A 20647-nucleotide genomic window follows, 5' to 3' on the forward strand; every position below is an offset into this window, starting at 1 on the left:
CTGTCTCTCCTGGGTGTCTGCATCTTTGATCTCTGTCTGGGTCCACACCCAACCTGCTGCTGGCACCGCAGTACACCCACTTCTGAACCAGATCTGTTCTGTGCCAGGGAACTGGGCTTTAAATATATACAGTAAGGTGGGCGTTTTCTCCTCAGAAAGGCAAATCTGCACTTTAGGCAGGAGTGACTGATGACTAAGAGTTGACCCCGTCCTAGTCTTTGGTAAACCATGCCTGATCTTTATTCTAGTGTTCAGGCCTGTCATGCTATTACCTTTAGTCTTGGCTTATTGGCCTGTACCCATGATATATTTAAACTGCTATTGATCCTTTATCTGTTTGCTTCCATTTGGGACCATGCCTGATTTAGCAGGAAAGATGCTTTGTAGCTTTTTCTGTGAAGAATTTCAGAAGGTTTGTTGAGGGGCTTGCTTATAGCTCATATTGCCAAGATATTAAAGGAAAAGATATCATACAAAAACAGATGAGAGATAAATTGTTTTTAGCTGGGCTACTAGATCTTCAGCCCAGTCCTCCTCTGCTCCCTTTCCCCTATAGGCTTAGCTAAGATTCAGCCTAGGGTGGGAGGCAGCATCTGGGCAGAACATCTTGGGTGTTGGATTGTTCAAGAGTATTATGGGTAGTAGAAAGAGCACTGGACAGAGAAATTAAGAGTACCGAGTGTGAATCTTGTCCCTGCTTTTGGTTCTTGCCATGTGATATCGGTTCCCAGTTTCTTTCTCTGTAACTCACATATTATATAATGTTTTGTGGTTTATACAAATGAAATCATTTAATTTAAAATAATTCTGGAAAGAAACATGCACATTATTATTCCTGTTTTGCAAATAAGGCAACTGAAGCTCTGAGAAGTAAAACTGACTCATCTGTTAAATGCAAAGATAGGCTTAGGTGCTCAGATCCCTCCCATTTGGTTCCTATGTTTTTATGCTTAAACCATTATCTGTGCAATGGGTAAGAGAAGAGACAGGCATTCCCCAAGATATCAGCTCCTCTACCTTCAGCAGGTATTCTTTCAGCAGATCTTTTTTTTTTTCTTTTCCTGAGGCAGTTGGGGTTAAGTGACTTGCCCAGGGTCACACAGCTAGGAAGTGTTAAGTGTCTGAGGTCGGATTTGAACTCAGGTCCTCCTAACTTCAGGGCTGGTGCTCCATCCACTGTGACACCTAGCTGCCCTTCAGCAGATCTTTTTTTAAAAGTTCCCTTAGGGGAGACATATACAAAGGAATTTAAATAAGTTCCATGTCTGATCCCTGACCTTTCAGAAGTTTACCAGCTTGGGGATGAGTTGGGCATAAGACCTGTCCAAATTTGCCTGCTTATAATGTCCTTTAATCCTCATTTTCATAATTCCTTCCTTTTTAGTTCTTTCCAGTTGCTGATCAACATTCTTATCAATAAACCTCCTTTGCACCTACTAAATGTATGTTCCTGCCTGTGAGGGAAATTTTGATGCTTGAAGCTTACCTTGGAAATCCTCCTTGCTTCTGGCCTTCAACTCACCAGCTTTAAACAGACTTTTTGCTCTAGTTAGAACAAATTTACTGACCGAAACCTCATGTACTGATGGAGAGTAAAGAAACCAAGGGTACAGAAGGTCTTAACAAATTAGAGGTTTGATTTGATGATTTTTTGGTCATAAGTGGATAGATAAGCATTTAAATAAGACACTTCATCTTTCTTCTCTGGACATTATCTTTGGCTGTCCCCTATGCCTGGAACTCTCTTTCTCTTTATGGCTGACCTCCCTGGCTTCCTCTAAGTCTCAACTAAAATCTTACCTTCTACTGGAAGCCTTCTCTAGCCTTCTTAACTCCAGTGACCTCCTTCTGTTGATTGTCTTATATCTAACTGCTATATAACTTGTTTTATACATATTTGTTTGCATGTTGTCTCCCCCTTTAGAGTGTCTCCCCTCTGTTCCCTATATCTCCCCCTAAAAGACTGGGACTTTCTTTTGCTTCTTTTTGTATACCCTTCACTTGCCACTATGCTTGTCACATAGACTTAATGTATATTGATTGATAGAATGAAGGTTTACTATTTGCCAGGCTTTGTACTAAGCTTAGGAATATAAAGGAAAGCTAAAACTCAGAGCCTTCAGGAGCTCATATTCTAGTAGGGGAGACAGCATGCAAATAACTTTGTACATGCAAGGTAGAGGCTGAGCAAATGGAAGGTCGACTTGGAGGAAAGGCACTAACTAGTTAGTGGTTGGGGAGAGGAGGGAGTGAGGATTCAAAACCACTCATCTAGCATTAAGCACCTCCTAGGCCTGGGATATTTTATTAGGTACAAGGATACAAAGCTGAGATAGTCTGAGATGTAGGAGTAGGTGGTAAAGAAAGCTGTGAATTCCTGACCTTAAGTAATCACTCATGTACAGAACTTCTCTAGGAGGTCCAGAGGTTCAACTGTTTCTATGGAGACAGCTAGGAGGCTTGGTCCTGGAGTCAGGAAGACCCGGGTTTGAATTCAACTTCAGAAACTTGCTAACTGTGTGACTGTGGCCAAGTTGCTTAACTTCTTGCCTCAGTTTCTTCAGCTGTAAAATGGGGGCAATAATAGTATCTGCCTTCCAAAGTTCTTGTGAGGATCAAATAAGAAAATATTTGTACTTAGCAGCACACAGTAAAAGCTATATAAATAAATGCTAGCTATTATTATCATTATCATTAATTTCAGCATGCTCACTTAGCCTCTTTTACCCTCAAATAGGTCATGAGTTCTAGAAAACAGTCTTGTGGAATCTGATTTTCTCTTTTGTACCATTAATTTAAAACATTTTGGTACAGTGTGGTAAAAACACATTTGAAATAAGAGGACCTGAATTAGAATCATGGTTCTTCTACTTACTGCCTTTATAACTTTGGCCAAACCACGTTCCCTTTCCAGGTCTCAGTTTCTTTCTTTGTAAAATGAGGTGGTTAGACTACATGGTCTTTGTCACTTCCAGCTCTCAGCCTCATGATCTTGTCTGCCCGTGAATAGCTTTGGTGTTTGTGATGGAGGTTATTTTCCCCCACTATTCTAAAACTTAGTCCTTGTAGGTGCAGAATTGTGGGCTGTGGTGAGAGGGGGTCGGGGTAGAAGAGATCGTGCTTGGGGAGAGAGAGCTGGCCTGGAGCCTTGCCTCTGTTCCCCATTCCTCCCTGGTAGGAAGACTGGTGAGCCCTAGACCCATCCAGACACTCGAGTCAGTGTTAGTCCTGGCAGCCACATTCACTCTGTTCCAGCTGGGCCTTTGCTGGAGTAATTGCTTGCAGGGAGCCTTCAAACCAAACAATTGTTTGCCATGTGAGAGCTTCGCTATTCAGCTCCTAATGAAATAATCTCCTTCCTGCCCCCATGAAAGCAGCCATTTTTTGTTTCCTCCCGCCCCTTTTGAAAAAGGCCATGTCTCATCGGCCAATTTTCTGCTTATTCATAAATGCCTTAAGCAGAATCTTTGTAAAGGAAGTTGGCTAGAGACAAAATACCACAAGCTGACCCAGGGACAAGGAGAGTTAAGGGTACATTCCTTCCCTCCCCCATTCTTGCACATGATATTTAAAATATGGGAACTCCCAATGTATGACTTCCTATCTGGTAGGTGAGACAATCTAAAATCCACAAGAGAAAAACAACTAAGGTGGTTTTTTTTGCTTTGTTTTTTAGGCATTGTGTAGGATACTTACTCAAAATTTATTTGACCTTTGAGAGGCTACCTTTTGCCTCTTGAGAAACTGAACCACTTTGGTCTGCTACTGAGGGCTGTCTGTGTAGGCTTGTTGTATTCCATACTTGGTGTAGTTTACATTCAAGCCAAACCGGATTGTGTATGTGCACCCTGGTTCTTGTCCTGTCTGTCTTCTTTTTTCTCCCATGCTCAGAGTAGACTCTCCTCCACGCTCTCTACCCATCTCCTGCTGGCGAAGTCTCTTCCTTCAAGGCCGGACTTCAATTCTACATCTTCCATCACAGCCTTTCTGGATGCTCTTTTCCACACAGATGAAAATGATCAGTCCCTCTCAGATTTCTCTTGGCACTTTGCCTGGCTTTCCTTTGCCCCTATCACATTCTTCCTTTTCATAACTACGTAGGCATTGTTCTCCCTTCGATATCATTCAACTGTAAGTTTATTGAGGGCAGGAACTATTAATTTTTCATCTTTATATTCTCAGTGCCTAACATAGAACTTTTTAAATAGTAAATGCTCAAATTTAGATTCACAGGCAACTGCAAACAAATCCTCTGCTAGGCATGGGGAAGAATATATAGATGAATAAGTAGTTCCCATGCTAATGGGAGAGATAGAATGTGTCCACAAATAATTATGATACAAGGGAGAATGTGATCGGTACTGTTAAAAGAGATACCAACATTTTCTTTAGTGATTCTACTTGGGTAGAGGTGTAGAGCTTGATTTTGGCTGAGGAGATGCAGAGAAATCTCCCTGGATGGGGTGGCATTTGAGATGAATTTTGAAGAATGTATAGGATTTTTCAATCCTAGATGGTATGTACAGCAGTACTGAGATAGGGAAACATGGAGCCTATTTGGGAAATTTAAGTAGTATAGTTTGAATGGGATACAAAGAGGAAAGGACATTGGATCATGCCAGACTGAACTTTAATTGGGAGGCAATAGAGAGCCAATGAAAGCTTTTGAGGAGAGTGATATGATCATACCTTCTTTAGAGGCTGCTGGAAGTCCAACCCTGAGCCTGAGATTTCCTAGTCCCATTAATTTACTAACTTCTTTTGGAAATAAGTCAGAGGACTTTTGCATTTTGACTCTATGGCATTCATCTTTCTAAATCTTCCCTGTTCATTGAACCTCAGGCCAAAGTGCTGACTTCCTTGATCTGCTGTACTCCATTTTAATTGCCCAGTTTTCTTTTTTTCCTCTGCCACTACCAGTTTCCTATAAGGACAAAAAACATCAAACAGATTCAGAAATAATGCATTATAATATCATCATTAGAAATGTATTTTCTCAATCTCAGGCAGAATGACATCTAAATTTCTCTATTTTAAATGAAGTTGCCCCAGCATGGCCTTGTTTAACCTGCTAGTCCTCTTATGAAAATAGGTAAATTTGAAAGGGAACATCTGCCTCAAAAAGCTGCTCTGGTCAAACCCAATCTAGAGTTTTGTATCCAGTTCTCTGTGCCACATTTTAGAAAAGTCACTTAAATAATGTCCAAAGGAGAATAATGAAGATACAGCAGGCCCAGGACACAATGCCATGTAAATTGGTTTAAGCATTTTAGAAAAGAGATTAGATAGAGGATGAGACAGCCTTTCAGATGCTTCAAGGCCAGCTGTCATATCGAAGAGGATTATTAAACTTGTTCTCTTTAGCTTCAGAAAGCAGAACTTGAAAACATATATTTATACATGATACACTTACATTCCTTGGTATATACTTGTACTTATTCCTCTCACCCCTTCCCCTTGAAATGCAAGCTTCTTTCAAATAGGGATTATTTCATTCTTGATATAGTTATCTCTGGTGCCTAGCAAGGTGGCTGGCACATGTAGGCACTTATTCAATGCTACTTGATTGATTGAATGGAGAGAAGTGGCCAAGAAGAGATATTTCAGCTTGATCAAGAAAGTCTTTCAGACCAAGAGAGCTAGGTACAAGTAGAAAGCACAAGCTTGGCACATAATAGATATTTAGTAAGTGCTAGTTGACTGGAAAGAGCTGCTGAGGAAAGCAAGGAGCGATCCTATTGCTGGAGGTAGTACTGAACCTGGAGCTAGAAGGGCATTGCAAAGTCATCTTGGCCAGTCCCCTTATTTTGTAAATGGAGAGCCCAAGGCCCAGCAAGGGGATATGATTTGTTCAAAGTGGAGGATTACCTTGTCAGGGATATTGTAAAGGACATTCTTGCTTGTATCTGAGTTAAACTAGGTAGTTTCTAGTGTCCCTTTCCATGTTTTAAGATAGTGTGGTTCTTCATGATTTAAGAGAACCAAGAAACAAACTGGGGATCTAGGGTTTGGAATTTTCATCTTGATCGTGCTAAAATCTTGCCAGTAGATTATAGAACATGACTTCTTAGAACATGAACATTTTAGAACATGAAGTCTTACTTTCTGGAAGACTTCCTCTTTCTAAACTGCACCCCACCCTTCCCAAAACTGCTAAGGAGAGAAACTGACTACCATAGTACAAAGCAGATAGACACTCAGAAAGTACTTAGTGGATGACTTGGTAAGTTCATGTGGCCTTGTTACCAGAAATGCCACCTAAGGGGATGCTAATTAGCTTTGTCTTTTGGCAGAGAGAGGAGGCAGATACCCAAGTTCTACTGCCTCATCTACTAGTAGCTGCCTTGGGGCTTCAAATACAAGGGAAACAACATTTGTATTGAGCAGAGTTTATTGAAAGTAAATTGTCCCCTTCTCCTCTTTCCTTACAACCTTCTAGATTGCTTTAATGAATTTTGTAGTTGTTTGAGTGTGTGTTTGTTTGTTTTTTTAATAAATCTTAATTAAATTGGCACTGTGAAGGCAGAACCAAGCCAATAACCTTAGACATTTGGAATTGAGTGACTTGGTATCTATTAAATGTTGACCAGATACACAGGTATCATTGAATATGAGATGGCTCATAAGTGTTTGGCTCTCAGGAAAATTGTTCTTTCAATCTGGAGAAGGAACTGTGTCCAACTTTCATTCTATATACTGTGACATATTTAACATATATAGGACTGCTTGCCATCTGGGGGAGGGGGTGGCGGGAAGGAGAGGAAAAGTCAGAATAGAAGTGAGTGTAAGGGATAAAGTTGTTGTTGTTGTTGTTTTTTTTTTTTAAATTTAATAGCCTTTTATTTACAGGATATATACATGGGTAACTTTACAGGATTAACAATTGCCAAACCTCTTGTTCCAATTTTTCACCTCTTACGCCCCCCCCCACCCCCTCCCCTAGATGGCAGGATGACCAGTAGATGTTAAATATATTAAAATATAACTTAGATACACAATAAGTATACATGACCAAAACATTATTTTGCTGTACAAAAAGAGGGGATAAAGTTGTAAAAAATTTCCTAGGCATGGGTTCTGTCAATAAAAAGTTATAATTAAAAAAAAAAAAAAGGAAACATCCAAATATATAGGGGGAAAAAAACTTTCATTCCTATCCTTTGGGCTTTTAATTGCACTAAGCTTAAATTAGAAGATTGATGTTCCTGAGCACTTCATGAATGTATATCCTAGAGCTCTTACTATTTCTCTCTCAACTTGTCCTCACTAGAAGTTTTTCTTTCTAGTTTCAGTACTTTGTCAGTCCTTTTCTAATCTTGCCTCACTCTGTTTTATGTCAATCCTGCTTGCTAATTCTCACTACTCAATATCACTACAAGAATACTTGTATTCCGCAAGATTAGTAAGATTTGAAACCTTTTTATTCTCTCTTTTCTTCATAGGTCATACTCTACTTCATTGTACAGTATGACTTGTACATTTTATTTCTTGGAAAACATTGCTGAATTAACTATTATGATTTCACAGATACTGTGTGAGAAATAGTACCTCTCATAGTACCTGTGCTTATGACATTATCCTAGGACCTCTAGAGTCAAGTGCTGAGAAATCAAAAACTATCTTTTCCTAGAATAGAAACCTGGTAGAAGAAGTGTCTTGCCCATGGCTCTCTATTCCTACCTTATATAATTACTATTTAATTATAAGAACTGAAGAAAAACATTTATTTATTCTCTGACAGTGTTTAGCAGAAGTAAACCCAGTAGATTTCATATCAACACAAAGAACAACTTTTTCATAATTAGTTCTGCACAACTGAAATCAGCTGCCTGGTAAGGGTAATACAATGTTAGTTGAAGAGTTCAAGCTGCTGTAGAGATCATTCATGGGATTTCATAGGGAATCCTGTAAATTGACAGAATCTTAGAATTTGAAGGAACTTTGGAAGCTATTCTAACCCCATACCTGAGAAGAAATCCCTGTGTGATAAACCAAACCCAATGAATGGTCAGGTAGTCTCTATTTAAAGATCTTTGAGAGTAATGAAATACCCCCTGGCTCCCAAGGCAGCCTACTCGCTAATTATTAAAAAGATGGAAGGAAATACAAACAAGTAGGAAAGCTTTGAAAATTACATTGAATTTATTATATACATAAGAGGAAAAGCAAGCAGTTCATAATAGAAATTCACAGTTCCTTGCTTTCACATTACTCTTTTCGTCTGTTTCATGCTCATTTTATTTGGTGTTTGATAAATCCAGAATAAAGACTTCTTTTTTTTTTATTAGGTTGAAATTTTCTCTCTGCTACTCTTTTCTCCCTCTCAGTTTCTTCTAGGTCTGCCTAGGTTGAAATAGAACAGATCTTTAAATATGTGCATGGGAAATTAAGACAACTCTAAGATACCACTACACACCTGTCAGATTGGCTAAGATGACAGGAAAAAATAATGATGATTGTTGGAGGGGATGCGGGAAAACTGGGACATTGATGCATTGTTGGTGGAGTTGTGAACGAATCCAACCATTTTGGAGAGTAGTTTGGAACTATGCTCAAAAAGTTATCAAACTGTGCATACCCTTTGATCCAGCAGTGTTACTACTGGGCTTATATCCCAAAGAGATCATAAAGAAGGGAAAGGGACCTGTATGTGCACGAATGTTTGTGGCAGCCCTCTTTGTAGTGGCTAGAAACTGGAACTGAGTTGGATGCCCATCAGTTGGAGAATGGCTGAATAAATTGTGGCATATGAATATTACGGAATATTACTGTTCTGTAAGAAATGACCAACAGGATGATTTCAGAAAGGCCTGGAGAGACTTACACGAACTGATGCTGAGTGAAATGAGCAGGACCAGGAGATCATTATATACTTCAACAACAATACTAGATGATGACCAGTTCTGATGGATCAGGCCATCCTCAGCAACGAGATCAACCAAATCATTTCTAATGGAGCAGTAATGAACTGAACTAGCTATGCCCAGAAAAAGAACTCTGGGAGATGACTAAAAACCATTACATTGAATTCCCAATCCCTATATTTATGCCCACCTGCATTTTTTATTTCCTTCACAAGCTAATTGTACAATATTTCAGAGTCTGATTCTTTTTGTACAGCAAAATAATGGTTTGGTCATGTATACTTATTGTGTATCTAATTTATATTTTAATATATTTAACATCTACTGGTCATCCTGCTATCTGGGGGGGTGGGGGGGGGGGGGTAAGAGGTGAAAAATTGGAACAAGAGGTTTGGCAATTGTTAATGCTGTAAAGTTACCCATACATATAACTTGTAAATAAAAGGCTATTAAATAAAATAATAATAATAATAATAATAAAAATAAATATGTACATGGGCCCTTGAAGACAATTTAGATCCTTTGAGTCTAAACTACTTTTGTCACTGAATTAATTTACTTTCCCAAGAATTTTAAAATCATACTGGTGCTCTGTTTAACTATTGAATAAATCTGGGTCCATTCTTATTTTAGTGACAGACAGAAATGAAAGTCTTGCAAGGTAGATGGAAATGGTCTTCTTGCAGAGCACTCTGTGGGCAGAGTATTGAGCAAGCTTGTTTTTTGACCTCATGGTTCCTTAAAATGTTTGCAGAAGTGCAAGGTTCTTGTTTACTTTTATTTTGGAATGGTAGAACTGAGCTTTCCCCACATATGAAAAAATGCCTATAGTCTTACCAGAAGTACACATCCGCCTTTTCCAGAAGGCCCCATTGTAGCTATACAAACCAATGCCCTCAAGGATGTTGAAAGGTTATGGGTATGAGGACTTTAAAATACACACCATCCACACATTCTAGCTGCCTTTGCTTTGGCTTTTATGTTCTATAACATGGCTAATGCCTGACCTAAACTTAAAATGAAATGCAGTGTGTGTGTGTGTGTGTGTGTGTGTGTGTGTGTGTGTGTGTGTGTGTGTGATTGAATTTATCTCTTTCGCTTTAGGCTCCTGAATCAACTGCTTTTTTTATGGGGCCAGTCTATTTTCAATCTGGTTTCAATGGTCAGCACATTCTGCCTTAGTGAAAATCAATAATTATTCTATTTATTCTGTTTGTTGAAGCATGGATTCTAAATGATCATCTATCAATTTACAAAATTTACAAATTTTACAGATTTAGCTTCTTTTTCTTTTAAAAGTGGGGTCAAGACAGGACAAAGGCTTAAGGAAGAATCATTCCAGCTGTTTTTTGGTTAACTAAGATTTTACTATATATATCCATCCAAGATGATAGAACATAGGATTTGAGTATCTGAAGAACTCTTTAGATACATCAGTGTTTCCCATCCCAAACTTTCGTTCCGGCCACTAAAAAAAAGTCAGTTGTCTACTGTGGACCACTCTGGCTTTGATAGCTCTCAGCATTGCAGTTTTGAAGAGAGAGAATGCAAAGACTCAGAAGAGGGAACAAGATTCAGCAGAGAAAGATAGTTCTTTTAAATATATGAATCTTAAGGGATGGGATCTAAGTTTGACCACAAGAGACAAGAAGGTATTTCTTTCCTCTTCTTTGAAGGGAACTCTGGATATGGAACACTGCACAAAATGTCTGAATTTTTGATATAGTGATTAGTTTTTCTAAACTGATTTTTCCCCGTCTTTTTTATTCTTTGTTACAAGAAATTAATCTCTTAAAGGGAGTTTGGAGAGTTATGTTAGAAAATGTAGGTAATTATCAAAATATCTAAAGTTAAAAAGGATTTTAAAATATGGGAACTTTTATTATTAGATATTGTGGATCAATAAAAATATCCCACAGATTTATAGCTAAGAAAAATACTAATCTAGTCATACTCTTAACTGCGCTGATGAGGTCCAGAGAGGAGAATGAAACTTGTTCCTCAGCTATACACCCAGCATGTTGCTTATTACCCATGTGACTGTGGGCTCAGTTTCCTTATTTGTAAAGTAAGGGGAATCAGTATTCTTCTGGGGTATCCTAAACTTGCCTATATTAACATCTCATTCAATTTAAAATTCAAAAATTTATTAGAATATCTTTCCTTAGACTCTTAGAAACTGGAATATGACTAAACAAACAAGCCAACAAATCTGGATATAAGCTATAAGGGATTAATTCTTGGCACAGAACAAGGCACATAGTAAGTGTGCCAAACACATTTTGTCTGAAGACTTGGGTTCAAATTCCTTCTACTTCCTTGCCTCTGACTGGCAAGTGTAACCTCTGTGGGCCTTGTTTTCATCAAGTATAAATGAAGGAGATGGACTAGATGGCTTCTAAATTAACTCTTAAAACCCTAAATCTGTGATCTCATGATTTTCATTTTAAACATACTTTTCTTGCGGTGGTACATTGTGCATTTTGCTATGGCATTAATCATCCATACCTGTGATTTTAAGCAGTGAGGACTAATAAAAAAGGACAATGTTATAGAAGAAAAATATTGGGCTTTAATTAAAAATCAAAAGACTTGGTCAGGGGAAGGAAATTCCAAACCTTAGCTTTACCAGTTACTACATATGTGACATTGGGTAAGTGACTTAATTTCTTTGGGTCTCTGAGTCTTCATCTGTAAAATGAGAGAAAGGGACAAAATTCTATGACCTATTAGTGCTATGATATTCAAATGAAGATTTTCATTACAACCTATGTTGAAATATAAGGACTTTTCTCCCCCAATTTAGCTTGTTTCTGTGAATTTTGTTCCTCTCAGCAGTTCTGAGGAAAATTAGGGGAGATAGGGATCATTTCCAATCAGATGGTTTGGGGCTCTAGTGGCTATTGATTGATAACTTGTTGGTTGGGAAACAACCCCCTGGAAACAAACTCATAAATAAAGATTATGTTCCTAGTTTAGCCCACTAAATAATAGCTCAGATTTCTAAGAACATTTGTTAGTTTGCAAAGTGCTTTCCTTGGAACAACTTTGGGAATGCACAAAGTATGTATGTAACATTATTTGATCCTCACAATGAGCATATATAGTCCAGAATGTAAATATATCCATTTTACCAAGGAAGAAACAGGCCCAGAAAGGGTAAGTGGTATGCCTGGGGCCTAATGGGTTGCTAAGTGGTAGAGGGACTATTCAAATCCAATTCCTTAGTCACCAATCCAGGGCTCCTGCTACTGTTGTCACTACAATAGAGAGGAGAAAAGGAGAAAAAGTTATTGCTTGTCTGTTTCTGATATATTTATAACCTTTTAAGAGAGATAAGCAGATCTTAGATAGAAAGTCACAAGTGATTGGAGTGTTGTTTTGTAACATGCTCAATTTGTGAAGCAAAAGAATTGAATAGACTGACATCAAGATGGTGCAGAAACATATTCAACTCTCTTTTACTTTTGGAGAGGCCTGCCCCATCATTGGACCTCAGTATCACCATTCCTAAAACAAGGAGGTTAAATTCAGTGAGCTGGAAGGTTCCTTCCTAATTCGGACATTCTGTGACTCCATTATCCAGATTGTGACTAAAGAATGTGGTTTGAGATCCCCTGAATGTCATTGAGACACCCTAAAATCTGGTTGCTATCATGGAACCACTGAGAATGATAGTGGCAGCAATAAGAGAGCATATTACAGAGACCATTTCTGTGGATTGTTCAGAACTGAGTGTTCAAAAATAAGTTTTGTTTTCTTTTTGTAAAATATAGTGACGGAGGCACAGAGCCATGAAGTTAGCGAAGATTTAGTCAGGTAATGTAAATGTAGGGCCCAGTCATAGAACTCCCTGTTCCCTGACTGGTGCTTTTAGCCATTCTTGTGCTAATCCTGGTTAACTACATTCTTAAATTATCTAAATCCTCAAGTGTATGATTGTATGATATGATTGATGTCATTTGCTGGAGTATAAACTTTGCTGCTATGGATGGATTGTAAATTACTGTTATTTTGCTTTGAATATTCTTAATCTCTGCAGCTTCTTGGTGCTGTGGTCAGTGGTTAGCTATGGGTCTGGAATGAGGAACAACAGAGATCAAATTTGACTCAAACACTTGGCAGCTGTGATTTCTGTCTCAATTTTCTCATCTTTAAAATGGGAATAATAATAGTACCTACTTTTCAAAGTTGTTGTAAGGACCAAATGAAGCACATTGTAGACTCTTAATGCTTATTTCCTTCCTTCTGCATGATATTTTATGTAGTTCATCTCTCCTCTTTTCTTCAAAGCATCCCTTGTTCAACTTTTCCTATCTCTTCAGATAGTCGTTTCCTCCTTTGTGTATCATTATTGCTAGTTGTCTTTGGGTTGTGTTATCTTTCATTGTATACCTTTCCCTTGTCAAATAAACCAAATTAATAGACCTTGTAGCAGCAGCAGGATCCATTCACTCTTTAGGCTTCAGGAAGTCACCTTCCATCCTAGACTTTCTTTCATTGTGTGAATGGAGGTGTTTAGAGAGATGCTGTGGCTAAGTGAGTATATAATGGAGGCTGTAAAGGATACTTAACAGAAGAAAGCTGCTTAATTTTTTTTTTTTAAATACCTTTATTTTTTCCCTTGAGCCTTCCAACCAGTGATCTTTTATTCTTCAGCATTAATACTAAATCCTTTCTCAGGAGGGACTAAACTTGCTCATTTTCAAGAGAGTTTTGGATATTTTTACTTCTGTTTTCTATTTCCCTTATCCCAGAAAATGGCAGATATAAGAAAAAGGGCAAATTTTAAGAGCCACCATTGGCAGCTAAAAGGATTTTCTAGGCCAAATATTAGTTTAGAAGGAGCTTATAGCAAATATTCATTGTTTACCAGTTCAATCTGTTTTGAGTTTCTCTAGATATACTTAGCCATGATGTCTTAGAGCAATGCAACCTGTCTACCAACTTAGCTTTGCCCAGTCATATCCCACTCTCTCTGCCCATCTATCTCCTTAGGTGAAGAAAACATAGCTATCTGTTCAGAACATAGAATCTTGGAGTTGGAAATGACATCAGAGGATATTTAATCTATCCTCATTGCGCAGATCACCTCAACTGCGTCCCTAAGAAGCAATCATTTATTCAGCTTCTGCTTGAGTACTTGTGTCATGGTAAGCTCACTATCTCCCAAGGTAGTTTGTTCCATTTTTAGATTGCTGTAATTTTTGTTAAGTTCAAAATTTAGAATTCTCCTGAATGAATATTTCCTCTTCCATATGACAGCGCTTCAGCTGTTTCAAAACAGCCATCATATACCCCATCCCAAGTCTTTCCTCCAATTTTTTCTTTTATTCCTCGTGTATTTTTCTTTATTTTTCCAATTACATGTAAAGATAGCTTTCAGCATTCATTTTTGTAAGTTTTTGAGTTTCCCTTTCCTCAATCAATCTGATTGAGATAGGTTATACAAATATAGTCCTTTTAAACATATTTCCATCTTAGAAATCATATTGTGGGGGAAAAAATCAGTACAAAAGGGAAAAATCACAAGAAAGAAAAAGCAAACAACAACAAAAGGTGAAAATAGTTTGTTTTGATCTATATTCAGTCTCCATAGCTCGCTCTCTGGATGCACATGGCATTTTCTATCCCAAATCTATTGGAATTGTCTTGGATCATTGTATTGCTGAGAAGAGTTAACTCTAGCATAGTTGATCATCACATAATCTTGCTGTTACTGTGTTGAATGTTCTCTTGGTTCTATTCATTTCACTTAGCATCGGTTCATGTCTTTCCAGGCTTTTCTGAAATCAGCCTGCTTATCATTTCTAAAAAACAATAATATTCCATTACATTCATATATCATATACTATAACTTATTTAGCTATTCCCTAGCTGCTATAAAGATTTTTGCACATGTGAATCCTTTCCTCTCTTTTATGATCTCTTTGGGATACAAACCCTACTTGACTGAGACTGCTGGATCAAAGGGTATGCACAGCTTTATAGCCTTCTAGGCATAGTTCCAAATACCTCTCTTAAAATGGCTGGATCACACATGTGCAAAAATGTTTGTAGCAGCCCTTTTTGTAATGGCAAGGAACTGGAAATTGAGTGGATGCCCATCAGTTGGGGAATGGCTGAATAAGTTATGATATATGACTGTAATAGAATATTATTGTTCTATAAGAAACGATCAGCAGGATGATTTCAGAAAAGCCTGAAGAGACTTACATGAACTGATGCTGAGTGAAGTGAGCAGAACCAAGAGAACTTCATACACAGCAACAAGATGTGATGATCAACTGTGGTGAGCTTGACTCTTTTCAATAGTGAGGTAATTCAAGGCAATTCTAATAGACTTCTGATGGAAAAGACCAACTATATCCAGAGAGAGAATTGTGAAGACTGAATGTAGATCAAAGCATAGTATTTTCACCTTTGTTGTTATTCTTGTGTTCTGTTTGCTTTTTCCTTTCATGTGTTTTTTTCTTCTTGATTGATTTTTCTTGCACAGCATGATGAATATGGAAATGTGTTTAGAAGAATTGCACCTATTTAACTTGGATTGTTTGATATCTTAGGGAGGAGGGCAGGGAAAAGAAAGGAAGAAAATTTTGGAGCACAAGATTTTGCAAAAGTGATGGTTGAAAATTATTTTTGTATTCAGAAAAATAAAATGCTATTAAATTTTTTAAACAAGCAAACAACAAAAAAAGAATTTTTAAAAAGGGCTGGATCAGTTCATAACTCTACCAACAATGAATGTGTTCCAGTTTTTTCATATTCTCCTCCAAGACCTAATGTGTTTTCTTTTCTTTTTTCTTTTTTTTGGGGGGGGGACGACTATGAGGTAATTGGGAATAAGTGACTTGCCCATAATCTTATAGCTAGGAAGTAATAGGTGTCTGAGGTCAAATTTGAACTCATTTCCTCCTGACTTCAGGACTGGCGTTCTATTCATTGTGCCATCTAGCTGCCCCAACTAATATGTTTTCAATCCTTCATTTTCCTGAATGAACAGTTGTGGATATTTCTCCCAAATACTTTGAAATATTAGGATAAAGTCCTAGTAGTAGAGTCTCTGGGTTTACAACTCTGATCAGTTTTGTGATTCTTAGACTTGTTACATGTAACACTCCAAAGGATTTGTCATCAGTCTGCAGTCCCACCAACAATGTATTAGTTTCTATTTCCTCACAGTCCTCTAATAGCATTTAGCTGCCAGGCCTTCTTTGAAAACTTTTCTGACTTGGGTAGAATCTGACAGATTGCTTTCAGCTGGTATAGCCTAAGAAGTCAGAATCACCTCTAAGACATGGCAAAGCGATAGAGAAAAGCTTTCCTGGAAAGTCCTAAACATATTAATAATGTTTGTTGAATGAATGAATGAATACAATCTTGTGTGTGTGGTACTACCCTAAAGGAAACTAAGTCACTAACTATATTCTGCCACTGCTCTAAATTTTATAAAGTTGTATAGGTAAACACTATGTTGGGGGAAAGGTTTTTGTGTTTTTTCATGGTGTTATTATTATTTATATTTCTATATTGGGGCCTTGTGTTATGACACTCCCAATGCTGTGACCAGTCCCACGTGTTCCTTAGAGTGTACAAAATGACTATGATTATCTTAGAATGTCATGTAGAGAATTGATAAGATTCTAACAGTAGACTAAATGATGAACAATAACCTCCTTCTTGGTGTAAACTAGGAAGCCAGCAGGGAGGCCACTATAACTGACATGTAATTCATGCTTTTGCATCTAGTTTTGCTCTTGGCATTATGGTAAGAGTTAGCCAGCCATGAATATACTCAAGGAGTCAATGCTGCTGACTTTTCATGTGAAATGTGAATTTTTTTTTTTTTTTTACTGCTTTTGAAACCTAAATTTTACAGCTCCTAAGTGAGAATAGCAGTGTGAAAACAGTACACAGTTCTCCAGGAATTCTCCTTTGCCCAAACCTAGGTATTGACTTGACCATGATCTAATGTGTGTCTGTTTGTCTGCACTGATGCTTGTAATTTGGAGTGTGTGAGCCACTGAAAAAAGTTTTTATGAATATGATCCTGAGCAATTGAGTATTTTGGAAAAGCCATATATGTGTTTGTAGACAGATTCTCAGCTTAACTGTTATTTGGTGACATGAAGGTATAAGCTTATAAAGGTAAGCTTTGCAGTGTTGCAGAGATTGAACTTGGATGGAGTTTTGAGACCCCCTTCTGTCACTTTTTAGTGTTGAGGATCATGGAGGTCACCTACTCCAACTCCCATCTTTGACAGAGAAGCTGAATCTCTGGAGGTAAGGTACCTTGCCCAGTTTCACATAGGTAATAAGTAGCAGAGTCTATCTGAACATGTCTTCTGATTCCCCCTCACTTATCCAGGACTCATTTTTTTAGGGAAGAGTTGCCCTGTGAGATCTATAAATCTCTTTCCAATTCTTGACATTCTGGTACAATACCTTGTGGTGCTATACTGAGTTGAGATTTTCAGGTAGAATGAGTCCCATCTAGTAATTTTAAAATTTTTAAAATTTTTGGGACATCTCTTTAGATATCAGCCTAGCACCTAAGTACTTTTTATATAAAGAAGATTGTCATAAATGATTGATTTGAATTTCTAAAATCTAATACCCACCTGCCCCAGCATTATTTATCTTCTTCAGAATTTCTGTCAAACACTGCAGTTTGATGGTCTGGTATCTAAAACCTGCAAAGTTTCACTATTGCTATCTTAAGCACAAGACCTATTTGTTTTGCGGAGATAGTGTCAGACACTGGACTATAGAAAATAACTCAGTGTCTCTTCTTCCTTTTGTCCACTCCCTTGATCCTCCTTAATGTAACACCATCGTTCTGTTACTGGTATTATATTTGTGGAGGTTCTATGGTAAATGTCTATAATTTAAATCACTTCTTTCCTTTTGTGACTTCCAAAGAGGAGAAGACTAGTAATTAAGTGCAATTATGAGATATTACTCTAATCCATTGCAGAGGGCTAAGGGGAATGATTCTGTACTGGTTTTTGTTTGCAGTACGTGTCTGAGAATCTCATTGTGTTGAAGTAGGATTGTGAAGTATTTGGTCTAATTTGTTCCTATGGCTTAACCAAGCGGGGACACTGACAAAGTGGAACACAGCCTGTTAACATAGCACTGTTACTTGTTTTGTAAACTTTGGAGAAGGGTGGGAAAGACCATAAACAAAAATCTGAGTTTCATCATAGGCCTTGGGCTTTCCCTCTTCGGATCTCTTGATGTTCAGTCATGTCTGATTCTGTGATCCCATTTGGGGTTTTCTTGGGAAAGATATAGGAGTGATTTGCCATTTCCTTCTCCAGCTCATTTCATAGTTTAAGAAACTGAGGCAAACAAACAGTTAAACGACTTGCCCAGGATCACACAGCTAATGAGTATCAAAGGCTAAATTTGAATTCAGGAAGATAGTCTGTCAGACTCTGGGTCCAGCACTGTATCCACTGTGCCAACTATCTGTGAGTTACTGATAGGAAAACTGAGCAATTGTAAAATCCTTTAATATAGGAGACTTGTAACTAGGTAGCAGCTACCAAACTCAGAAAGATAGAGGTTGAGTGGAAGATTACATTGCTTTGCTGTCCCTCTTGGGCTTTTTCTTCTCATTTAATTATAATACAGCCTATGATTTTGGGTTCTGATGTTATCAAATAACAGGCAAAGAAAGCTTGTTGGTGCTCCCTACTAGTTTGAAGGAACAAACAAAAGGTATATTCCATTGAGCTTCTCTGGTCTCTATTATTATGGGAACATAGAAGTTTTATGGCATTCTTCTCTTTTGGAACCCCCTCTATGGACAGAATCTTGCCCAGTATAATAAATAACCAGCCCTTTCCCTGACCCTCCTCATAGGACCACGATGGGCCTCCTGGAACATTGGTGTATTCATCTGTATCCGATGTGCAGGAATTCACAGGAACCTCGGTGTGCACATTTCCAGGGTGAAGTCAGTCAACCTAGACCAGTGGACACAAGAGCAGATTCAGGTAATGGAAACAGCCCAGTTAGCACAGCTGCCACAAACATGAAGGCTGGTAAGCATTCCTTTCCCTGGAGGGTGGGTCACCAAAAATATTAGGTGAGCGCAGAGGTCACAGAGCACCCTTCATTTGGGAACGCTCCCTGTTGGAGGCAGTAAATCAACATGGTAACTAGTGTCATGGTGTCTTAGATAGTAGATGGTTATCAAGAATTATTGTGGCCAAAAAATGTCATCTGGTGATGAGACTTTCCAAGCTTTGGCAGGCTGGTCTTCAGCTAATGGACATAGTTTCTTACTGGACCATATTTGAAGCCTTTCCTGCTTAGTAGCAAAACTTGTGCTCCAGCTTCAAGAGCTCAAGGTTTCTTCCACTAGAAGATTAGGTGTTAGAAAAGGATTTTAGTGGAGGAAGTAAAAAAGTGAAAGTGTCTTTTAAATTGCCTTTGGGTCAATACAAACTATTTTATCAGTGGGTTGTGATTTGTTGGTGGAGGAAATATTTGTAAGGATAAAATTTCAGATAATTGATATATTGACTGACACATGATGACAATCAAAACTTGGTTTTCTGTCTTCAAAAAGCAGTATAACCAAATGGAAACTTCTTGTTTTTGAAAGAGTAGATTTGGATTTAGGACACATATATGTAGTTTCTGCCACTTGTGAAGTTGGCCAGCCCTTTCTCCTCTCTGGGTCTCAGTTTTCCTTTCTGTAAAATGAGGAACTTGAACTCAGCAGTCTTCTAAGGTCCCTTTTAGTTCTAAAGGCCTTTGACTCCCTTTGAATTTTCTCCCCAGTCTCTTTGGGTAATCTGGGCAACTGAATCAGTGCCAAAGCTGGGGGGGGACTTCACCTTATACTTTGTCTGACTTTCTTTACAGGGTGTGGATAAGCAGTGTTCCTGTGAAAATTACATATCTATGTAAAGCTTCATATATTTACAAGAATCACTTCAGTCTTGCATGTCCCCATTTTTTCCCTGCAGACTGCATACTGGGACTCTTCTTCCTATGAAGTAATTCAGAGTCCTAGAGTGACAGTATGCCTTACCTGGGCTCTTGCTGCACTCCAGTCACAGAGCTGGGATTTTAACTACAGACTACCCTCAAAAACCCCATTTCCCTAGAGATGTGTGAGACTGTTTTTATCTCCTTTTGGTCTGACTGAAGTGTCCGTACTTTGGCACCAAAGGGATGGTTTTTTTCAGGGTAAGTTTGCTTGTGAACTATTAAAGACATAGGATATCAGGCTCACCTTTTCCTAGGGACACTGAAGCTGTGGAGATAGCTGCTCTTTTAACTGGCCTCCTCAATGAGATAGAAACCCAAATGGGAGGAGGCAGGTCTTCAGTGGGACCTATTAAGTATCATCCCTTCTAAGGAACATTAGGTTTCAGTGCTGTCTTTGAATTGCAGTGCATGCAAGAGATGGGGAATGGGAAGGCCAACCGACTGTATGAGGCCTACCTACCTGAAAACTTCCGGCGACCTCAAACAGACCCGTATCCTTTCTAATCTGTGACTTCGTGCACCATGGAGGCTGGTGATTGAACATTACTTCATCTAGAATTTGGGGCAGCTATGTGGGGACCATTCTGTGCAATTGAACGCCCCAGACTTTCCTGATAGCAGAAACTTCACGTGTCATGTTGTTAAGGGAAGGATTTTGTCCAGAAATTGATTTCTAAGCCACATATTCTTAGTCAGAATTTTAGTGGATTCATTGTTCATTCTCTCACATGGCATCAATTCTCACCATTGAGAATTCTATGAAATCATGG

At 38.3% G+C, this 20647-nt stretch overlaps 1 protein-coding gene across 2 annotated transcripts in view; it reads left to right on the forward strand.

Annotated features, from left to right (window-relative positions):
* SMAP2 (small ArfGAP2) overlaps positions 1-20647 on the forward strand; it is a 59253-nt gene that overhangs the window by 20129 nt on the left and 18477 nt on the right. Inside the window, exons 2-4 of one of the 2 annotated variants that reach the window (XM_031962251.1) lie at positions 17085-17150; positions 18738-18871; positions 20283-20368. In XM_031962251.1, the coding sequence (XP_031818111.1) occupies positions 20286-20368 (83 nt within the window). In that variant the 5' untranslated portion in view covers positions 17085-17150; positions 18738-18871; positions 20283-20285. The remainder of the gene's footprint in view (positions 1-17084; positions 17151-18737; positions 18872-20282; positions 20369-20647) is intronic. The other variant, XM_003765412.4, reaches the window with a different exon arrangement.

This window comes from Sarcophilus harrisii, chromosome 3 (genome assembly GCF_902635505.1).
Source record: "Sarcophilus harrisii chromosome 3, mSarHar1.11, whole genome shotgun sequence".
Lineage (NCBI taxonomy): Eukaryota > Metazoa > Chordata > Mammalia > Dasyuromorphia > Dasyuridae > Sarcophilus > Sarcophilus harrisii.